General features: G+C 34.3%; 2 protein-coding genes across 3 annotated transcripts; one reads left to right on the forward strand and one right to left on the reverse strand.

The window, feature by feature from the left end:
- Positions 1–1,712: 1,712 nt before the first annotated feature.
- LOC107803163 (nifU-like protein 1, chloroplastic) lies at positions 1,713–7,522 on the forward strand. The gene is made up of 3 exons (XM_016626802.2): positions 1,713–2,110; positions 6,888–7,024; positions 7,114–7,522. The coding sequence occupies exons 1-3, from the start codon at positions 1,786–1,788 to the stop codon at positions 7,300–7,302; spliced, it is 651 nt and encodes a 216-aa protein (XP_016482288.1). The 5' UTR covers positions 1,713–1,785; the 3' UTR covers positions 7,303–7,522.
- A 657-nt stretch (positions 7,523–8,179) lies between these two features.
- Positions 8,180–14,641, reverse strand: LOC107803162 (SWR1-complex protein 4). 2 transcript variants are annotated; one of them, XM_016626800.2, is made up of 17 exons: positions 14,338–14,641; positions 14,157–14,246; positions 13,143–13,208; positions 12,995–13,054; positions 12,860–12,916; positions 12,307–12,436; positions 12,119–12,186; positions 11,845–11,937; positions 11,376–11,423; positions 11,070–11,237; positions 10,402–10,512; positions 9,930–10,025; positions 9,472–9,546; positions 9,273–9,321; positions 9,113–9,147; positions 8,941–9,029; positions 8,180–8,799 (listed from the first exon to the last, which is right to left on the reverse strand). In XM_016626800.2, the coding sequence occupies exons 1-16, from the start codon at positions 14,449–14,451 to the stop codon at positions 8,949–8,951; spliced, it is 1,341 nt and encodes a 446-aa protein (XP_016482286.1). In that variant the 5' UTR covers positions 14,452–14,641; the 3' UTR covers positions 8,180–8,799; positions 8,941–8,948. The 2 variants fall into 2 exon arrangements, with proteins under 2 accessions (XP_016482286.1, XP_016482287.1); XM_016626801.2 differs by having other exon boundaries at positions 8,909–9,029.
- Between the last annotated feature and the right edge of the window lie 6,235 nt (positions 14,642–20,876).

Here is a 20,876-nt window from a genome sequence, read left to right on the forward strand (position 1 = left end):
GTGATTGCCATGCAAACCTTGATCTCCTTCCCTACAAATATTAGTACATACTCTACCATTAGCAGTAAGACCAACCAGTGATGGAGCAAGACAATATAATCTGCGGCCACTAAATCTCCATATATACTAGTTAGAATAGAAATGATATTAAAATATTGGAAAATGCAATAAAAATATAAGTAGAAAAAAAGACTTCTAGTACCACATGATACCAATATGGTATACAAGTATACCAACAGAGTATATGATTGCTCTAGAATATTGCTACAATTATCTGTGACTATACTGCTGTACCAAAACATTAAAGGATACAATAAAAGTATGAGAAATTTACATGCTCGCATTGCAAGCTAAATATTCACAAAGCAACTTGCTCATTCCATATACTAACAGGATATATAATTGTATGGGTCGTTCCAGCAATTGCCTATAATTATAAAAACTATTACATAATACACATAATCTATATCCATCAGCACAAAAATTTTCCAGCACTGCAAATCACGTTCATATAAATAATTTTAGAATAGAATTCACTTAAAAATACAGCCAAAACAACCCAAAAAAATGTTCAAACTGCCATAAGATACCAATATGGCATATATCTATACCAACATGGTATACAGTTTTACTGGTTAATTCCCGACAACTATATGACTATACTACTATTACATAACACACATGCATAAAGAGAAAAATAAAAAAATAATGTACCACATATTAATGTAATAAAGTATTTCAAGATATTGAACTATATTACTATTATTAAAAGAAAACCAAATACTGTACTAATAAATGCAACTAATACAACCAAAAAATGATTCAACTAGCATATGATACCAATATAGTATATAGTTATACTAATAGGGTATATAGTTGGAATGAATTGTATACCAAAATGGTATATTTGTATACTATTTGAGTATACAATACAAATTCGTCTTCTTCTCTTGTTCAACTATATTCCAACCCAAACTTCTAAAATCTACTACAAAATCTCCACCAAATTGACTAAAACTTTAGATACAACCTCCAATCAACTTTCCAAACAAACTCATATAGGATCAGATCAAAATAATTAAAAACTCAAACAAATCAAGTTATGAGTTTCAAGCTTCAAGGTCCTTCAATGGTGGATTTGAATTTTTGTACAATAAAGTCAACCCACCCATAATCACGGAAAAACGCAACAACAATTCACGAAAATCATGAATATCAGGTGATTTTTTTCGGCATCTGACTAATTAATTGCGGTAACTATTAAAATCATGAACACGATATAGGAGCAGAGGGTGGTAGAATAACTTGGAACAACTTGATAACCATTAGCATAATATTCAGGTGATGATGCGGTGACGCCAGGTGGAGCAACTGGCTGAGGAAACCGATCACAGGTTGATGTGGTGGGTAACTGGTAGGTGCTTGAAAAGTTCCATATTCAGGGGGAGGAGGCGGGTAAATAGTTTGGTCCCCATGGGTATGAGTAGTAAATAGTTTAGGTATGAGTATTTAAGGTAAATAGTTTGAATTTAATGGGTATAAAGTGAGATTTTCTCTATTTTTTTTAATCCATATAGTCTTTTTAATTAAGGAATATATAGTTTTAGATTTTTAAAATGAAAAATATTATTCCACGTGGATTTAAGAGTGATTTGCTAGTGATGGAGGACATATATGAGCCTATTTGTTTCTATTTCACACAGTAAAGGGTAATTATTTTCCGTTCTATTTATAACCACAACAAACAAAAATAGAAAAAAGTCGTCCAAAAGACATAACAGAGCAATGGCGTATATAGCACCAACAATGGGCGTCTCCCAAATTTCATCTTCCATATACAAGCTGGAACTCCCACTCAAGTCCCAGAATCCAAATTCCTTTTTCCTCAAAAGAACTAAGGTAACTCATAAAAAATTCAATCTTGTTAATAAAGCAAGCAGCATCGATGGGTCCACTCCAGCTCCAGGTCTTTACTCAGCCAAGCAATTCGAGCTGACTCCTGAAAACGTGGATTTGGTTCTTGAAGATGTTCGCCCTTATCTCATTTCTGATGGTGGAAACGTCGATGTCGTTTCTGTCGAAGACGGCGTCGTTTCCCTCCAGCTTCAAGGTTAGCTTTTTATACTATTGATACCTGATTTCTTTATTGTACTTTAATATTAATCCATCCCATTATATATGAGTTTAAGTTATATACACCGTCACTAATGTAAGGAATTTTTATACCATCAGGTCACCTTTACTTGTTGCAACGTGTAGATATCCTTTGGCTGATATGATAGTGGACTAAACTTAAACTCTTTAACTAATAGTATTAGATTAAATAGTTCATGAATAAAATTATTGGAAGTGTGAACATGGTATAGAAATGTAATGTTATCAAGTTTCATACCAATTGGGACGAAGAGGTACCATGTTCATGTACATATTGTTGCATGATGCAATAGCTTCTCAGTTATACTGGTGATAACAGGCCGGTATTGTAAAAGAACTACCTGTGATCAGGATGAGGTTTAAGGTTATCGTATTATTGTCTTAGTCAACTCTAGAAGTTGAGTGTCTAACTTGTAAGACAAAAAACCAGTGTCAGCAGGAGCAATGATTCAGTCCAAAGAATTCATTAGTGAATTGAGGAGCGTTTATTGGCAGCAAGTTGTTGTCTTTGTGAGCCAGAGTCCGGAACCCAATTATTGGGTTTTTGGACAAGTGTGACGTTAATAGGTTAAAAAAATAAAGAGTTACCAAAGTATATATAACGCGGTTATAAACCGCGCTATACTTTAACGGTGTTTTATCCGTTAAAGTATAGCGCGGTTTATAACCGCGTTAAAGGTATAGCGCACAGATTTTCCGCGCTCATATATTAACCACGCTATACCCCATTTTTAAATCCCACGACAGAACACCCACTTCCCCCATTTTTAAATCCCCAAACAGAACGGTCCCCCCCCCCCTTTTTCTTCCCCCAAAAGAATTATTGTGGGCCCACAGTGTGGCAAAGCATTGTGTTGTTGTGGTTTCACTGTTTCGGACTCAAATTTTCAACTAATTCACTTTCCGAAAATCGTAAATCGAGGTATTCCGATTTAGTTTATGTCGAAACTCGTATAATAAAGCATATTAGTTGACTTGAATGTGTTTCCATGTCGTTTTGTATTTTGTTTGCGAAACTAGTATGTTATATTTATCCGGACTTAGATATTAGTGTTCTAAAAAAATATGTAAAAATTGAGAAATCATTTTTTCCTGTTAATAAAAATGTTAATTAATATCTTTTACGGTTTTATATGTATTTTCGTGAATGTTATGTGATTAAAATGTATTTGTTATTTATATTTAGTTGAGATTATTTATTAGCGTAGTACAATGTAGAGCCTTTTATCGTAGTAAACTGTAGAGTCTTTTAGCGTAGTAAAATATAGAGTATTTTAGCGTAAAATCCATGTAGTTTAAGTATCTCTTATACTGATAGATGAAATACAAACTCTGTCCAATTTATAAAAATTAATTATTTAATTTAAAAAACAAACACACAAAGGAATGAAAATATTAAAATTGACGCACATAAGAATTCATGATAGGTTGATGCTACTGGACCTCAAATATCGAGCCTGGAACCCATAGGTATATACTCTGTCCAATTTATAAAAATTAATAATTTAATTTATAAAATAAACACACAAAATTATAAAAATATTGAAATTGACACACATAAGAATCCATGATAGTTTGGTGCTACTGTGCCTTAAATATCGAGCCTGGAACCCATAGGTATATATTCTGTCGTGGGAAAGAAGAAGGAATTTAAAAAATAGGTTATAGCGCGGTTAATATATACGCTATACATATATAGCGCGGAATAACTGTGCGCTAATATATATAACGCAGTTATAAACCGCGCTATACTTTAACGGATAAAACACCGTTAAAGTATAGCGCGGTTTATTACCGCGTTGTATATACTTTGGTAACTCCTTTTTTTGACATATTAACGTCACACTTGTCCAAAAACCTAATAATTGGGTTCCGGACTCGTTTGAGATCAAGTTCAAAATTGTTAAAATTTCTTTTGGATTGCAAGTCTGCAGCAAAATAGAGCAATGGCAGCGATACTTTTGGGGTGTGTTTGTTTTTCTTGGTGATACTTTAAGCAGAAGACTCCACTGATGGATATTGCTGGACTTACTTTGATATGAAGACGGAATGTCAGAATGAGGCAAAAGGACCATATCTTCAAGAAGTTATTTGATTCTATCCATCATAATGCATCACAGAGCGCTACAGGACTTGGCAATCATGGTGGGCCAACTTGGCAATCATGGTAGGCCAAATGGTTGGCTATCTGAACTTCCACCATGTTGGTGCGAGTTCGATTCCCCGCCTTGTAATCCCCACAGAGCCACTACAAGACTTAGTTGCCAATGGACATTAGGAGTAGATGATGATGATGACAGATTGTGATGTTCGTCTTGGACATGCCTCGGGCATCTGGCAAAGATGCGTCTAGCGTAACACATGAAGTTATGTGCTGATGCTACCTAGTATCTTGTTGCGATCAACAGTACACAATGAGTCTATTCAGGGTAGTTTGGGGAGTTATGTTCTGCCTGCCAGGGTTGTGAGGGGTTAGTAAGTTAATTTGAACACTGTAGGAGGATGGTGTAATGCATAATATATGATGCTACATCTCCTAGTAAATGGCAAAGTACTCCCGAAGGCTGTGGTCCCACTGCTCTCTTGAATGTACGCAGCAAGGATTGGGGAAAAAGGTACTTGTATCCTGATTCTGTAGTCTTGGTTTTGACTAAGCACAGGGATTAGAGTTGGCATTATGTGTGCTCCAGAAAGATGGACCCAAGAAACTAGGGTCAAGAGTTTAGTTTGAGATTTAATAAAATAAGCAAGTCTCATCTGAATCTTTGACTTTGTATACTCACCATTTTAAAGGAGGAACTGCAGTTTCTGTTACCTTCAAAAAAAAAAAGGAGGAGGAACTGCAGTTGGAAGCACCAAAATATGCTGTACTTATAAGGTCACCACTCCTTACTACTTGGATTAGATGTAGTTTGTTTTCGGTAAAATATTTAATAAGTCGGATGATGTTGAGTTTTCCCACTAGAGGACTGCAAATGAGTCTCCGAGGGTCAACAGTTCCAAGCCAGCCTAAGTCTGCAGAAACTTTTTATGCAAATAATGTAAGCCAAATGGAGTTCATTGAATACTGGACATTTATACTGGTGAATGACCAACTTTTCTCTTTTATTTCTGTTGACCACTTCCAAAGCCTACACATACTGAAGTAGCCCCATAAACAAGAAAAATGATAGGATAAGAGATCTGTATTTCCTCGTGCCTCTCATTTCCTAGTATACTTCACTGGAGTGACTAATCTAAAGCACTAAAAATTATAAATAAGAGAAGATTGAAATATTTGTTTATAGATAACGTTTCTATTTTTCCTTCTTGTTTTTAAAGTATATTATTCTATTAGCATATATGGTTATTGTTTTTATTGAAGGCATAATTAGTAAATAATCCCCTCTTCCCTTCACGAAAAAGAAAAATTGTTCCCAAGTGCTTCGCCCATTAAAAAGAAAGTTAGGACCACACTTGAGGGATTGTTGCAGACTTAAATAAATAAATAAAAGTGTCATCTCTCTAACAATTTAAAATTTACAATGGTTACAATTCTATAATATCAAGTTTCCAACTTTTGACAAAACTTTAAAGATAGGAAAATTGTAACAAAGGGGTAATGTTCTAAAATTCATGCGAAAGACCGAGAGTATGGAGGAAGGTTAAAATTGCTACATTTAAATAAAATAGAAGAAGAAGAAGATGGACAATTTCTATTCAAGTCATGAAATCACTATTCATGGTTCGGACCTAAAAGCGATATTCATCTATATACAAATAGGGGTGTACATGGACCGGGTTGGTTTGGTTTTTATCAAAACCAAACCAAACCAACTATATCGGTTTGGATTGGTTCGGTTTTGTCGGGTTTTTGGGCTTTTTTGTTACATGAATATTATTTCAATCTTACTTTGTTAAAATTATAGATAAAGCTTTGATAAGTGAATATATGTTTAGTAAATATGGAAAAAAATTAACAAACATATGATCTATTAAAATATTCTAATGGGAGATTTTAGTAATACATGATAGTTATTTTCTTAGTCGTCTAACAATAATTTTTCGTTAATTTACGCTTTCAAGGTTAATACATGGGAGGATCCCAAATATTTCTACATTTTCTAAAGAAAATTCACTATAAAGTCTTAAAAATATAAATAAAATTTATATATTTATATGTCGGTTTGATTCGGATTTTTTTACTCAATACCAAACCAAGTCAAACCAAACCTAGTCGGGTTTTTATTCAATTTGGTTTGGTTTTTCGATTTGGTACGGTTTTCCGGTTCGGTTTGAACACCCCTAATACCAAATAAGATAACAGAGAGGAAGGAAGAGAGTGGAGAGAATAAAAAGTAAGAGAGGGGTTTGGGGGGGGGGGGAGGCAGGGAGAGAGAGAGACAGAATCAGAAGATTCAGTACATGCCAATAGATTTGAATCATGAATTGCATCTTTTAAACTATTTCTTATGAATGAGCAATTGTTGTTTAATGGAGTAAGGAAAGAGGTGCCATTTGGTGTGTGCTGCTAGGGTGAGAGGGGTAATGGTGGCCCCCATTTGGAACAAGTTAGTGTTCAACGAAATCTAAAAGTTGGTTGTCAGCCACCACACAAATGTTTCTCCTTAAATGCGCTCAGGGTAGCTTGAAAAATTTCTGATACATGTATGATGATCTTTTGAGTCTTGATTTATAGAAACATTACTTATTTAATTATGGAATGCTTATTGTTTCGTACACAATGAATATAGGAGCATGCGAGAGTTGTCCTAGCTCAACAACCACAATGAAGATGGGGATTGAAAGGGTACTCAAGGAAAAATTTGGAGAAGCCATCAAGGATATTCGCCAAGTATATGATGAACGTGTAGTTGAAACCACCGTTGAGGTGAATATTTTCAAAATCAGTTGCAAATTGATGCTATTGCAATTCAAATGGCTTAAAAAATGTCTAACTAAGAACTCATATTCCTGCAGGCTGTGAATGCTCACCTCGATATATTAAGACCTGCCATTAAGAATTTTGGTGGCAGTGTGGAAGTTTTATCTGTCGAGGAAGGCAATTGCAATGTGAAGTATGTAGGGCCTGACTCTATTGGATCAGGAATCAAAGCAGCAATTAAAGAGAAGTTCCCAGATATTGTCAATGTAGTGTTTACTGCCTAGCTTGCTGCGCGACAGGATTTTGTGAAGTTCTTTTGACATGTTTGAGGTTAGAAACCAACGCTATTGTCTTTTATGTAGGAGAGATGAATAGTCACAACCATTTCGAGCAACTTATTCACTATGTAAAGAGATAACCAATAACGAAGTGGCCAAGTTTCTTACCGCCTTCACTATTCTGTATTGATATGACAAGATTGTGAGAAGCAACATCTTTACAATACATTTATGCTCTCCAAATTAATGTATGTCATGGAATGAGGGTCAATTGTGCAGAACAACTGAACTTCCTCTTCAACTTGATCTGGTATCCTCTTAAAATTAGTTGGCATAATGATCTAAGCAGACAGCCGACATGAAAGGTTAATCAAAAGGGGTGAAGATGAAATAGCAAGTGATTGTCCAAGTGATTAAAAAGGTTGGAAAGTTTAAGTGCAACGCAACATGTTCTAAGTTATCAGGAGGAATGGTAGAGTTTTGCTTGCCATCCCAACACATTTACCTGGCTACTGATCTCTATGGTTGCTTGGGCATAATAACACTGGTTGAACCATCTGACATTAACCCTTTCATGAGTACACCACTATAGGTTAGCTATTTAGTTCACAACCCACCCACTCCGTGCAACCCAGATAAAAGTGATTAAGCATGAAAGATATCCTGCAAAATAAAGCTGCTATACTTCACTCTTTTTTTCTTTTTCTTTAAATCCCTTGATGTACGCATATGCTTTTGTTGTCGTCAGGAATATATATCATCCTACTGCTTTCCAGCTCTCTTTCTGGACAAGGAGCAAAAAAATTGTCTGTGCATAACCGAAAATTGATGAAATTCTTTCTTGTAGTTAACAAGCACGGAGAACCTACTGCAAATTTGAGTGTAGAAACTAAATCAGGTCTGGGACACATGTAAATACAGTACTATCTACTTTTACATCCATCAAATACAAGAACCATATACAAATAGGAAAAGAAGATAATCCAAAAAAGAGAAACAGCAGCACCATAACTATTATGATTCGTGATGAGGGCCCAAAGAAGCAGATCGCTTGCCCTTTTCACTTTCAGCTTCTATGCAGCGCCAATTCATGTCTGTCCATTCCAGTAAGCAACTTAAACGCAACTAAACCACAACTACTTCGATGTGTTAATACAAAAAAAAAAAAAAAGCCAACATGGCTCAATAATTTAATGACATGTCAAACAGATATGGTAGAAAGCGGAGGCTAACATGCTTATCACAATTTTAAGTTACAGATGTATTTACAGACTGCGTGGACTGTACTCTGAAGCAAAGGAGGACTGATCTCCACAGAAAGCATTATAGGGGCATCTCACGTTTCTTGTGTCACTTAAAAGAGAGCCACATTTGAGATTTGCAAGGTTCGATCACGTTTCATGCTGGAGGAAATCCAAATAGACATAGAACACATCACAGTGGCACCAGAAGTTGATTCAAGCAGCTTACCACAGCTCCTTGTAGCTTTCTGACGTACACAACCTAGAAAGTAAGGTGTAGAAGAAATTACACAAATCGTCTATTAAGCATCTTGCAAGAAGATTTAAGCTGTAACATCATCCTTATGGCTAAATTCTCATACACCACTCACATTAAGAGCATTGAGAGGAAAAATGTACTAACCCTCCCATTCATCCATCTGAAGTCTTTAACTTGCGGGGCCGTTTTGACTGTGCTGGCGAAGATGGAACTTCTGATAATCGCCCAGGCCCCTGGATCCCCAAATTAAAATAGTGGACTTTTAGAAATGTTTGGATAAATTTGGAGATTCATTAAAAACACTAATGTAGCATACCTTGCGTTTCTGGTCCCTTTTACCAACTCTGTCCCCTATACAACATGAAAATTATAGGCATCAGAAGATACCGTGTGAGTTTGAATGAAAGAGAGAACAGTTTGATCATAATGGAGTACACCTTTAACAGGCAGAGTAATTACTTCCGTCGTTCACTTACCTCCAAAACTTGTAGAGTCGGGGATGAATGTTCTGTCTTGTTGTGCACGCTGTCAACAAGCAGATATCAGCCCCATTAAATGCAAACACAAAGATAAATCTTTATCTAATTCATCTCGTAAAACGTAAGAACACTAAAAAATATTATTTAAAAAAAAAAGGAAAGAGGTGCAGTAAAGAGTTAGAACCAGTATCCCGACCTTAGGAGGTGTACCAGGAGTCTCAGAATATGAACCTTCACGATAAGATGAGCCTTCTGCCTCCTTGTATTGTAGCTGATTTTAAAGACAAAAAGTATTAAAGAAACTCATTAGCCTCTTCTGATAAAGAATAAGTGAAAACCAGTATTCCTTGAAGCTTCAACCTTGCAACTAAAGCATCTCTAAACACAGATGAAACAATGAGTACACTGGAGTTGAACCAAAATGAGAGAGAGAGAGAGAGAGAGAGAGAGAGAGAGAGAGAGAGAGAGAGAGAGAGAGAGAGAGAGATGAAGACAGTAGAGATGAAAATCCATCTGATCAGAGATGAAAGAAAATGATATGATGGTCAAATAGTACTGAAAATTCAATCTTAAAATCTTCCTTAGTCTAAAGCTTAACCCAACTCATGATCAAGAAAATTATGGAAAGAACTCTCAATATAAAATGCCAAATACCTGCTTTTGAAGATTTAACAGGGTTAGTATTTCTTTCCTCAGTTCAAGATGCTCCGCACAGACAAGCTTAGTTGGGACCTTTGGCTTCAAATTAACCTACAGATGAAAAAAAAACACATTCTTCTCAGTCAATTTAGCGCAAATATTTATCATATGATAAGATAGTTAAACCAGGAGGTATAAGAAAGAAATGAAAGGTGCTAAGGAACAGCAAAATTGGTGGAAGAAAATGTAGTAGAAATTGTGCCAGATGCAACTGCACAAGTATGTATAATTAGATAACTGAGATTGCACGATGTAATAGAATTTGTGCCACACGTAACATGGCACCTCAACAGCACAAGTCCCAGATGATTAGACAACTGATATTGCACCTTTGATGGTAAGTTGAAAAAGTGTGCCAGGATAAATGCCACAGTGGTTCCAAAGTAAATAAACTACAAAACTAATGTATTAGGGAGTAGAAACAAACCCCAAGATCTTGTAAAGTTTGTTCGACCCTCTTGATTGTCCGAAGTCCAGCTGAAGAGCTCGCGGCTTGCACCATTTGGTCTAGTGCATATGTTCTCAAGTACACACGCAGCTGAAAGATTTTCAGTTGGTAAGATTGACATTTGATACTATCGGATATGATTTTAAGCATTCATACTTTTTACACAAAATTTGTTTGAGCTAACAAAGGACTTCTTGAGCCTTCTATTTTGATGGGTTCTTCATACAAGTCTTGAACCCTTGACCTAGTGGAAGACTATGACGTCAATAAGCATTTACTCGATCACCAAAATCAAGGAAAACTGTGAACTTCTCGAGCCTTCTAAAGATAAGCTTTTTCGCTGAAGGAACAAAAGTTCAGCAACATATGGACCCAATACTTACTAAAATAGCTTCCTGCAGGTGCCCAAAATCCTAATCACCTCACATCTCCACTTTGACATTCTACTCACTATAAAGAGATAAATAGTACATGTACTTCAGACTAAAACAAAATCCTAATAATATAATGCATACATGACCTATGAAAAGACTACTGATTAAAGAAAGTTTGACTAGATTGCCCAGGTTCAAGAAACTTTGAATTTTTACTATAAGCAGGATAGAACCACGAATAGAGGACACTAGAAATCTTACTCTCAAACATACCATGCGAAGAGAAGCCAAAGTAGAAGCAGTCTCTGACACTGGAGGTGCAGCAAACCCAGAGGGTAATTGAGCATTTGGGGAGGTTGATATTCCATCAATACCGGCAGCTTTTTCAGCACCTTCAGGACCAGCATCAGACACAACTGGAAGTTCTGTCTCTTCAGCTGCCTGAGAAAATGCAATAACCTGGTTAGTACAGGCTAGTCAAAAAAATCCATAAAGAGGGTGATGCACACTCAGAAACTATAGTTTCCCTTGAAGAATGTTCCCAGTAAAAGTGGGTAAAAGGAGCCGTATAACACTTACCTTCACAGATTTTCGTGCAACTGATATTCGTTTTGCTTCGGCAAGAACCTAAGACCAAGGTATGAAGGGCAGATTAGTGATTTTGAAAAAATAACTGGCACCAGTAAATATTAGGCGCATGGGATCAGGAGGCTCTTTTCAAGAACTAGACATGCTGTTAAACATGGGATGATGTCTAACTTTTATCAAGGAGGGCATTCATTTAGAGAGATCAACTAGAACAATAAGTAAACGAGAGATCAACTGATATTCGTTTTGCTTCGGCAAGAACCTAAGACCAAGGTATGAAGGGCAGGTTAGTGATTTTGAAAAAATAACTGGCACCAGTAAATATTATGCGCATGGGATCAGGAGGCTCTTTTCAAGAACTAGACATGCTGTTAAGCATGGGATGATGTCTAACTTTTATCAAGGAGGGCATTCATTTAGAGAGATCAACTAGAACAATAAGTAAACGGAATGCACAAACCTCTGCATCCCTCCGCTCTTGCAGCTTTGTCTGTGAAAGCACCATCGACAGTGCACGTTTTCGCTCTCTCTCTTGAGAGACATTGTAAGGCTCCTATTATTGTAAGAAAAAATTAGAAAGACCACAAGAAACTGAAATATATAGAATAAAAGGCCAGTTAAGAAGGAGATACATGCGGAGCACAAAGCGGGGTAAGCTGGCGGTATTGCTCCAAAAGAAGTAAATAAGAAAGAAAAATAGTCCTCAGTTCAGACAATCAGAACTGTTAAGAGACCTTTACAAGGGGATGTCCAGCAACATCGGCAGGGGATGCAGCCCTAGCAGTTGTAATAGCACGAGATACTACATGTGACGAGTTCCAAAACCATCATGAAAATCAAAAGAATTTTGGAGTTAAAAACATATAAAGTAGAAGATACATTAGTTTAACCAATTTATAAGCAACGAGAAATTGTACAATACCACTGTAGTAGCGGTCCTTTAGCTCCTCAACTGTACGATTTGAAGAGAACCTATCAGCTATGATAATGAAACGGAGATCAAACCTCTTGCACAGCTCAAATAATTGATCAGTCTCTTCCTTGGTCCATGACTAACATTTGAGAACAAGCAAGGTCAGAAAGATGTATGCTGAAGAATTGAAGAAACAATAACGGATTGCCTTCCAACGACATAAGCATATGTCTGGACAAAGGAGAATGCATGGAAACTACAAGCACAATCCAAAACCAGTTCTAACAAAGATTAAAAAGATATAATTGTGAGTTGCTGAAGGATTTCAACAAAAATATCACTTCAAGCAATTGAGGGTTTCCACAAAAGCTGCAAACTAGAGGTTGCTGTTGGGTAATCATACAACATGATATTAAAGGTCATTCTGTAAACCACTACTACAATGACGATGCTGGTACAAGATTGTAATAGAGCTTAAAGTTCAATTCGAAGAATTGATACAGCTAATGATTCTTTATATCGTGTCTTCCACGAAGATAACACATCCAATTTGGATACTTACAGGATCGGACAAGAACTTCTCATACTCATCGTTAGTGTACTCAAGCACATCCACAGACTGCATTCATCAGACAGAGAGCAGATTTAACACCAGAAATAAAAGAACCTTCAGGAACAAGAAGAACCCTTGATATACCTTATTAAACTTGGCAAACGAATAGTCACCTGTAGGCGGAACACCATTAACAACTCTCACCTGGGATTTTGTCAAAGTCAATGAGTTTCTTTAGTAGATGGTTTGTCAGTTACTTTAAGCAGATTCTAAAATCAGTAGAAACACATACCCAATGATAAAGCTGTAAGTTATCTTTTCTAGCAGAGCTTGTGAAAGGAAGCCATTGCCATGTAATCTGAAATGAAAGCAGAAGAATTTATTAGCTTCTGTTAAAATCAAGAAAAAGCACCCTCGAGAAACATCCATTAGCGACACAAAAACTTTGTTAATGTGATAAACAAAGAAGGTATCCAGATAACCTACTATCGTAAAAGAAGGTGTGGTGAGGATTTGCAATTGACAGCTACACATCAACTTAGTTCCAAACTCAAATGTAACAGTTAGGAAATTATGCTGGTTTATTATTCTCATGTCCCTACTCCATTCTGGAGAGAAGATAAGAAGCTCTTCCGCTATGCTTTATATTCTGAGAAGAAAGATTCAACTGAAAATCCAATGAATAAAATCGCTTTCGATTTTGGTCTAGCAATTCTTCTATTCATCCTTCAACATAGGTTTTATTTAAGTATTCTAGAGTTTGAAGCTATTTTCATGCTACTCCGATAACACATTAGACTAGGAATTTCAACAAAGACAAATGAAGAAGTCAGTTTTCCAACAATCTCCAGATTATTTACCATATTTGTTCTCCAAAAAACTGGCGTACCACAGCGACAACTAGTTTTTTTATGTGACCAGCTATGAGAATTACTTGCAAATATTGTTGAAGCAAAATTAAATGCTTAAGACAAATAAAATTGTGGGCAGGGAGAAGCACATGTATCATCAATCCAACAATAATTAGTCCCTCCTTATTATCATGCAAATTCCACCAAGGACAGATATCTCAATCTCATCTCCAATTAATATTCACAATCAACCAATTACGTCTCAATTCCAAATTAGTTAAGGTCAACTAAATGAATCCTATTGCATTGATCCCGCTCTATTCAGGTTCAATAATTAGAGCATTCGTCATAGCATTCATCATAGTCTTACGGACTTCCAGCTAAAATTCTACCGACAGCAAAACTGTTCCTAAGAAAACACATAAAAGTGGAAAAACAGAATTAAGCAAATTAACCTTTTCGGACTCTGAAAGAGCTTTTCGTTTCAATTGATTAATATCAAGAGAAGGCATGAGAGGTGCAATACCACCTGTAAGTGCGTAAACCTGGAAATCCAAAAAGGTAATTAGAAATTCTAGAATACTCGAGAAACTACAATTGCACAGTAATGGAGAGAAAGGAGAGGATAAAACAAACTTCTCGCGAAATGCCATCAGGTTTCCTTTGAGATTCTTTCTGAGGTCTCGATTTCTTTTCTTGGGACATAATGGGTCCATTTTTGGGCAATCCTAAGATGTCCTTCGCATCCATATAGATTTATTTTCTACGAAATTAGGGTTTGCTCTAACACTCTGTAGTACTAATATTGAAGTACGATATGATAAATTAGTACAAACGTTGAAGAATTGGAAAATAGAACAGCTGAATTAGTCTACACACGAATGGGATTATCATTCAAGGAACAAGTAAGAGCGATGATCCTTTGCCCCTTTTTGAGCGCGAAATCGAAGAAGAGGATTTGTTTTTTTCTCCTCGCTTCACCCGCTAAATTGGGCCGGGTCCGGTCAGTGTCCAGGCCACCATATTGGGCCTCACCTGTTCCAATACATTGAGTAGGCTAGTCTGGACCGGGCTCCCTTCACAATCCGGATTGGGCCAAGTGTGCAGCCTATCATCTGGTCCAGAATGCTAACGGAATTATCTGAATTTCCTTTTTAACATTATTTTTGGTTCATACATTATTTTCGGGATTTTTACCCAGCTATACTCTATTAGAAATTTATTTACCAATGTTCTCTATGTTTTGTAGTTTTTAATAAGTATTTAGGTTTATCTTACAAATTGTGTAGATTGCTCCTTAAAAGGCTCTTACCTCATTATTAGTGTCTTCAATTAAGGGATCAAATTATATCCTTTCCTTTTTTGGGGGGATTTGCATCTATACCGGCTTTTTGGATCACATTTTAACTTGTGCCCGCTTTGCAAAAAACATTGCAAGCGTACCCACTTTTTCGCGTAACTTCAGCATACGAGGTTGAAGTAGCAAAGACAATCACGCAAAACTTTAGCATTCTAGTAGGCGGGCCGACTGAAGTTTTTTTGCCCTAGATAAGATGCTGAAGTTATTTAGTTCATTTGTAAAAAATTCAGCACTAAAATAGGTGAAGTTTTTTTGTCGTGGATTCATTAGTTTTATCATAAAGCTTTTTCAGAAACTTCAGCAGAAGATGCTGAAGTTATTCAGTTCATTTGTAAAAACTTCAGCACTAAATAAGCTGAAATTTTTTTGTCCTTGATAAGCTTTTTCAAAAACTTCAGCAAAAGATGTTGAAGTTATTTAGTTCATTTGTAAAAATTTCAGCACTACATAAGCTGAAGTTTTTTTTGTCCTAGATTCATTAGTTTTGTCATAAAGCTTTTTCAAAAACTTCAGCAGAAGATGCTGAAGTTATTTAGTTCATTTGTAAAAATTTCGGCACTATATAAGCTGAAGTTTTTGAAAAAGCTTTCTAACATACTAGATAAATAATCATCTTATTCTTTCATAGTGTATTACTACTATAAAATAAACAGATTGCCAACAATATATAAATCATAAATTTTGGAAATAATAAACGTGAAAAGAACAGAATTAAGTGAAAATATTCACAAATTATTGTCTACTAACTTACATAATTATTTATAATTTATTTTTAAATAATCCGATAAATATACTTATGGCAATCATCCCATGAACTGAAGTTTCATAGCAGCACCAACAGCAGCAGAAGAAATAATAATAATAATAATAATAATAATAATAATAATAATAATAATAATAATAATAATAATAATAATAATAATAATAATAATAATAATAATAATAATAAGAAGAAGAAGAAGAAGAAGAAGAAGAAGAAGAAGAAGAAGAAGAAGAAGAAGAAGAAGAAGAAGAAGAAGGGCTGAAGTTATTTAAAAGTGGGTACAAGCTAAAACTTTTTTAAAAAAATGAGTATATGTTAAATGGGGGCGACCAAATAGGGCACCCCCGTGCAATTTTTACTTTCTTTTCCCCTCTCCTCTTCTCTCTCTTTTTTTTTACAACAAAATCCCTTAATCTACGCTCAGAATCTCCATTTTTTCTCTTCCTACCATTGCCAATAGCTTTATATTATTAAATCATCAATTGCATCGTTCTTCTGCTGGGAGACCGGGCAACACTGAAAATGAAGAAATATTCAGCAATTGTATGATAAATGTATCATAATTGTATTTGAATCATATCAGATACATCAATACGTAAAACATAATTGTATCATACTTGTATCACAATTGTATCTAATTTATAGATGGTACATTAATATCCAAAATAATACCGGATACAATACTAAAAAAATAATATATAATTATCATATATTTGTGATACAAACTGTGAAATTCGTCACAAACTCACAACTGCTCATAATTAAGATACAAATTTTATATAATCCTAAAAGAATTCTTACACAATTATGATACAACTTAAATTGACTCCAAACTTAAACTGATACAATATCGTATTATACTTGTATTAGCATTGTATCATGTATTATTTTGGGTACAAATTGTAATACAATCGTGATACAGTTCTAAATTATGATACAACTTTTGATCTTTATCTTTTTCAACTTTCAATTTAAAACATCCACCAAGAACCAACTTTAAACTTAAATTATGATAAAATATTGTATTTTAATAGTATTAGTATTGTATCAGAATTGTCTTAGGTATTGATGAATCAAATACAACTCAGATACAATTATGATACATTTATTATACAATCGTAATACAATTCTGAAACTTCTTCTTCCTCGAGTTTCAATCTGAAACTCAACCTAAAACCAACTTTAAACTTAACCAATTTCCCTTCAAATTTAGATATAAACTCTAAAGGATATTTTCAATCGTTTTCAAGAACACCCAATACTTCTCTACCTACAATTTCAGAGATAATGTCAATGGATTTGTCAATAGTTGAAGTTTTTTAATGGTTATTGGTGGAATTGATTCAGAGAAATATATGATGCTACAATTTTAGAGAGATAATAATTTGATTTGTATGAGAGAGAGAAATAGAGCTATTGGTGGATTTGTATGAAAGGGACAATGGCTTTAAAAAAAATTAAAATTGGGAAGAAAATCGTGATTGTAGGAGGTTAAAGCTGATAGATGGGGATGAGAGATACGTTACAAATTAATTCCTATATTTAAGGGATCCTTCTTTTATCATATTTTGTACATAAATAGTAAATATAGATACACAATGTAATTCTTAAGGAACCTAAAGAAAAGTGGTTAATAAGTTTCTAATAGAGTATAGCTAGGTAAAAGTCCCATTAATTTCAGACTGGATAACCGAAAGACGATTAACTTATATTAACTCCTAGCTAGTAATGAAACTTTAATGTAATTGCAGATCTATTAAAGGAAGTTGGAGTTTAGCCTCTTGACTTTAATGGCTTTATTGATGAATATATAATTTTCTTGTTTGGATAATTTGCTAGGCGTTTCGACAATATTTGAGTTAAAATTGAAATGAAAAATTGTGAAAGTTTGATATTGCACTATGGATCACACAAGACTGTTACAACCTCCCTCTTCCAAAATCGGAAAAATGGCCCCTCAGCATAGGAGGGTGATTCAACTCTGCTGATTATGTATAGTGCTAGTAGAATGATTCTACGACTATTAATATTTTGTCCCTGTTTAAGGCAGTACGAAAAATAGCTCTATACAACGGGAAGAATTAAAAAATTATGCAAGTTCAATGATTCATAAGTTTTGCCAAATGGACAAAATTTAATATTAATTGGTCACAAGTTTAGTTGGATGGGGAAATTTTGCTTGGGTTATTCAATTGTTTACAAGTTTTGTTGAACAGACACAAATTGATACTATCTTCATTCTACTAATCTAGTCAGTTAAATTCTTCACAAGTTTTGGTGGTTGAAAAGATCTTGCATCTATCGTTTGTTAATAGATTTTGCCAGACAAACTCAATATGGTATATCTTCATTCTATTTATGTTGTTAAGTTGTTCATAAGTTTTACCAAAATGGGCAATTCTTGCCAAGTTTTGTAACTTCTCCATTTAAAAGTCCACTTCTTTTGAATAAGAATACCAACCTTCTGTAGAGTGTAGACAAACTAATTCAGACATTTTTTGCGGAATATTTCGCTGCAACCATATAATTGCAATATAGTTTGCCGTTACAATGTAAGAATTTGTGAAAGAGCTGATTCCTAGATGGTCACATAACTTATGAGATTATCCTACCAAAGTCACTTTTGTTTCGTTTGGAACAATAAAGTCACTCAACTATGACTCAAAAATAAAGCACCCATTTGACATGCCATGTCATTTAAAAATATATATATTTTTAATGATAAATTTTATTTTCACAAATATTTTTCTTTCCTTGCAAACATTGATCTAATTAATATGATATTTCTGTAATGTATTTTACACTATTCTAAAAAGCATTACTGATTAGATAGAATCTTATAACTTTCGAAACTTAAATTGGATATTCAGATTAAAAATGCTGATAATATATTTTTGTTTTATAATATATTAATAAGAAATTTCTAAATTTACTGCTTCATATGAATTTTTTTAAATATCTTTACTCATAAGTTTATGATGATAATACATTTATGCAAGAAATTATAATTGCATATTTGAAAATAATATATATCTGATAAGACTATCTAAATTTCACAATAGTACATCACTTTAAACAGGACTATCTAGTGAGTCTTATTCTTAGTATATGTTTCTAATTAAATATATTTAGTTTTAAATTCAAATTTAAAACTTTATTTTCAATTATCAATTTAAATTTTTATTACAATTTTATTAACTGTGTCCTAGTTTTTATTAGTTTTTTCTAATTTTGTGATATGTCCTTTTCTTAGAGCGCCACATGGTTTAACTATCCACCTCATAATAGTGTGTGTGTATATATATCTTAGTTAAAAATAAAAACTTGTTATTTAAAATTAGATTCATTTTCTTATTGGGTGGGTAAATGGGTTTAAGAGACATGCATTAAATGAGTTTTATTATAAATTATTTTTTTAAAATGACATGGCACCAAATAAGTGTTCTTTATTTTTTGAGTCAAAGAGCAATAATTGGGTGATTTTATTGCCCAAGCCAAAATAAAAGGGACTTTGAAAGGATAATCCTATAAATTAGGTGATCATCCAAGAAATTAACTCATTTGTGAAATAGCTGCAAATCATAGTTTTATTACTGAATGGTCGATTTGAGTTATCTGTAATAGTATATATTTGGGTGGCGGAATAAATGTACGGCTCCTTAAACTTGAACAAGTTTAAGAAGCCGTACTTTAAGCTAAGTGAAAGTGATCGTTCGCGCTCTCTCTATAGAGTGATTTAAAAGAGAGACATAACGTGCCATTTTCTCTCTCGTCCACTTTAAGTAAATTTTTAACTTTTTTTTATGGTCCATAATATTAGATTATTTTAAAAATCTAGAAAGAATTATTTTTTTTTAAAAAAGTTGCCCTTGGAGTATAGAGCCTAGGAGTATTTGTTGTATTTCCAATAAGCAAATTAAGGTTAATATGGTCAATTACATTGTTAATTAATGCTAAAAAATGGATTCCTTAATGTCACGACTCAAAATCTGTTAAAGGTCGTGATGGCGTCGGACAACACTGTCAGGCAAGCCAACACTAAATAGTTAATTAATTTCTCATTTTAATACTTTTTTAAAATCACAAATTTCCTTCAATTTAACTAGTAAAAGATGAACTTTACAGAATAAATAATAATATTCTCCACTTTCGATAATGAATACCCCATAATCAACCCAGAACCAGGTGTCACAAGTGCATGAGCATTTACTAGAAAATAAAATAAAATACAATAACTGTCCGGATTACAGTTTTGGACAGAAAGGATAATATAAGTACTCTAAAGGAGACTCTGTTGGTTGCAGATCGTCTCATAAGATTCAGCTCACCTAAGTCCTCGTATCAATCGCGCCGTTGCGCCCGCTAGGTCACTAGACATACATGTGACTGTACAAAAAATGTACAGCAAGCGTAGTATGAGTACGAAAACAAACCGTACCCAGTAATTATCCATTCTAATCTCGAAGAAGTAGTGACTAAAGGCCGCTCTGACACTTACTAGGGCCAACAATACAATAATATGAAGTTCTAATTAAGCATGATATGTAGAGGTAACAATAAAACTCAGAATGAGAAATATTGATCAATGCTTCACCACATTCAAGAACTCAAATTACTTTCCTCATTTAAAATAAATGATTTCTCAAACAATGAAGCTATACAAATTATAAAAAAGGGGCTTTCAATTCTATTATAACACACAAAACTCTACCAAGGACGTTCGACCCGATCCAGCATAAATTTAAATTGTGCACTGCCGAGGGTCGAACGGCGTGAATCATAGATAGAATTACCCCACTTGCAAATCATCCGCTCCCATTAGAGTAGTAGAAAGAATTACCCCGCTCGCAGAATATACTTGCGACACGGTTAAATATAAATTATCAATAAATCATAAACCTTTCTTGATTCTTTTCAAAATAAATACAATTCAACTTGAAGCTTTTAAATCCTTAAAAATCCTCGACTTAGTCCCATTTCATGTATTAACAAATATAATCAAATAACGGTGTCCACAAAGCATGGTATAAACCTAAAACTACCCGAATATAA

This window comes from Nicotiana tabacum, chromosome 22, assembly GCF_000715075.1.
Source record: "Nicotiana tabacum cultivar K326 chromosome 22, ASM71507v2, whole genome shotgun sequence".
Taxonomy (NCBI): Eukaryota; Viridiplantae; Streptophyta; class Magnoliopsida; order Solanales; family Solanaceae; genus Nicotiana; species Nicotiana tabacum.

Excerpts from the sequence above, each read along its gene's own strand:
- LOC107803163 (XM_016626802.2), top strand. The coding sequence starts at position 1,786 with ATGGCGTATATAGCACCAACAATGGGCGTCTCCCAAATTTCATCTTCC. Across the intron at positions 2,111-6,887 it reads CGTTTCCCTCCAGCTTCAAG|GAGCATGCGAGAGTTGTCCT; the intron begins GTTAGCTTTTTA and ends CAATGAATATAG. Across the intron at positions 7,025-7,113 it reads TAGTTGAAACCACCGTTGAG|GCTGTGAATGCTCACCTCGA; the intron begins GTGAATATTTTC and ends ATATTCCTGCAG.
- LOC107803162 (XM_016626800.2), bottom strand. The coding sequence starts at position 14,451 with ATGGATGCGAAGGACATCTTAGGATTGCCCAAAAATGGACCCATTATG. Across the intron at positions 14,247-14,337 it reads CTGATGGCATTTCGCGAGAA|GTTTACGCACTTACAGGTGG; the intron begins GTTTGTTTTATC and ends TTGGATTTCCAG. Across the intron at positions 12,187-12,306 it reads AAAGGACCGCTACTACAGTG|TATCTCGTGCTATTACAACT; the intron begins GTATTGTACAAT and ends CGTCACATGTAG.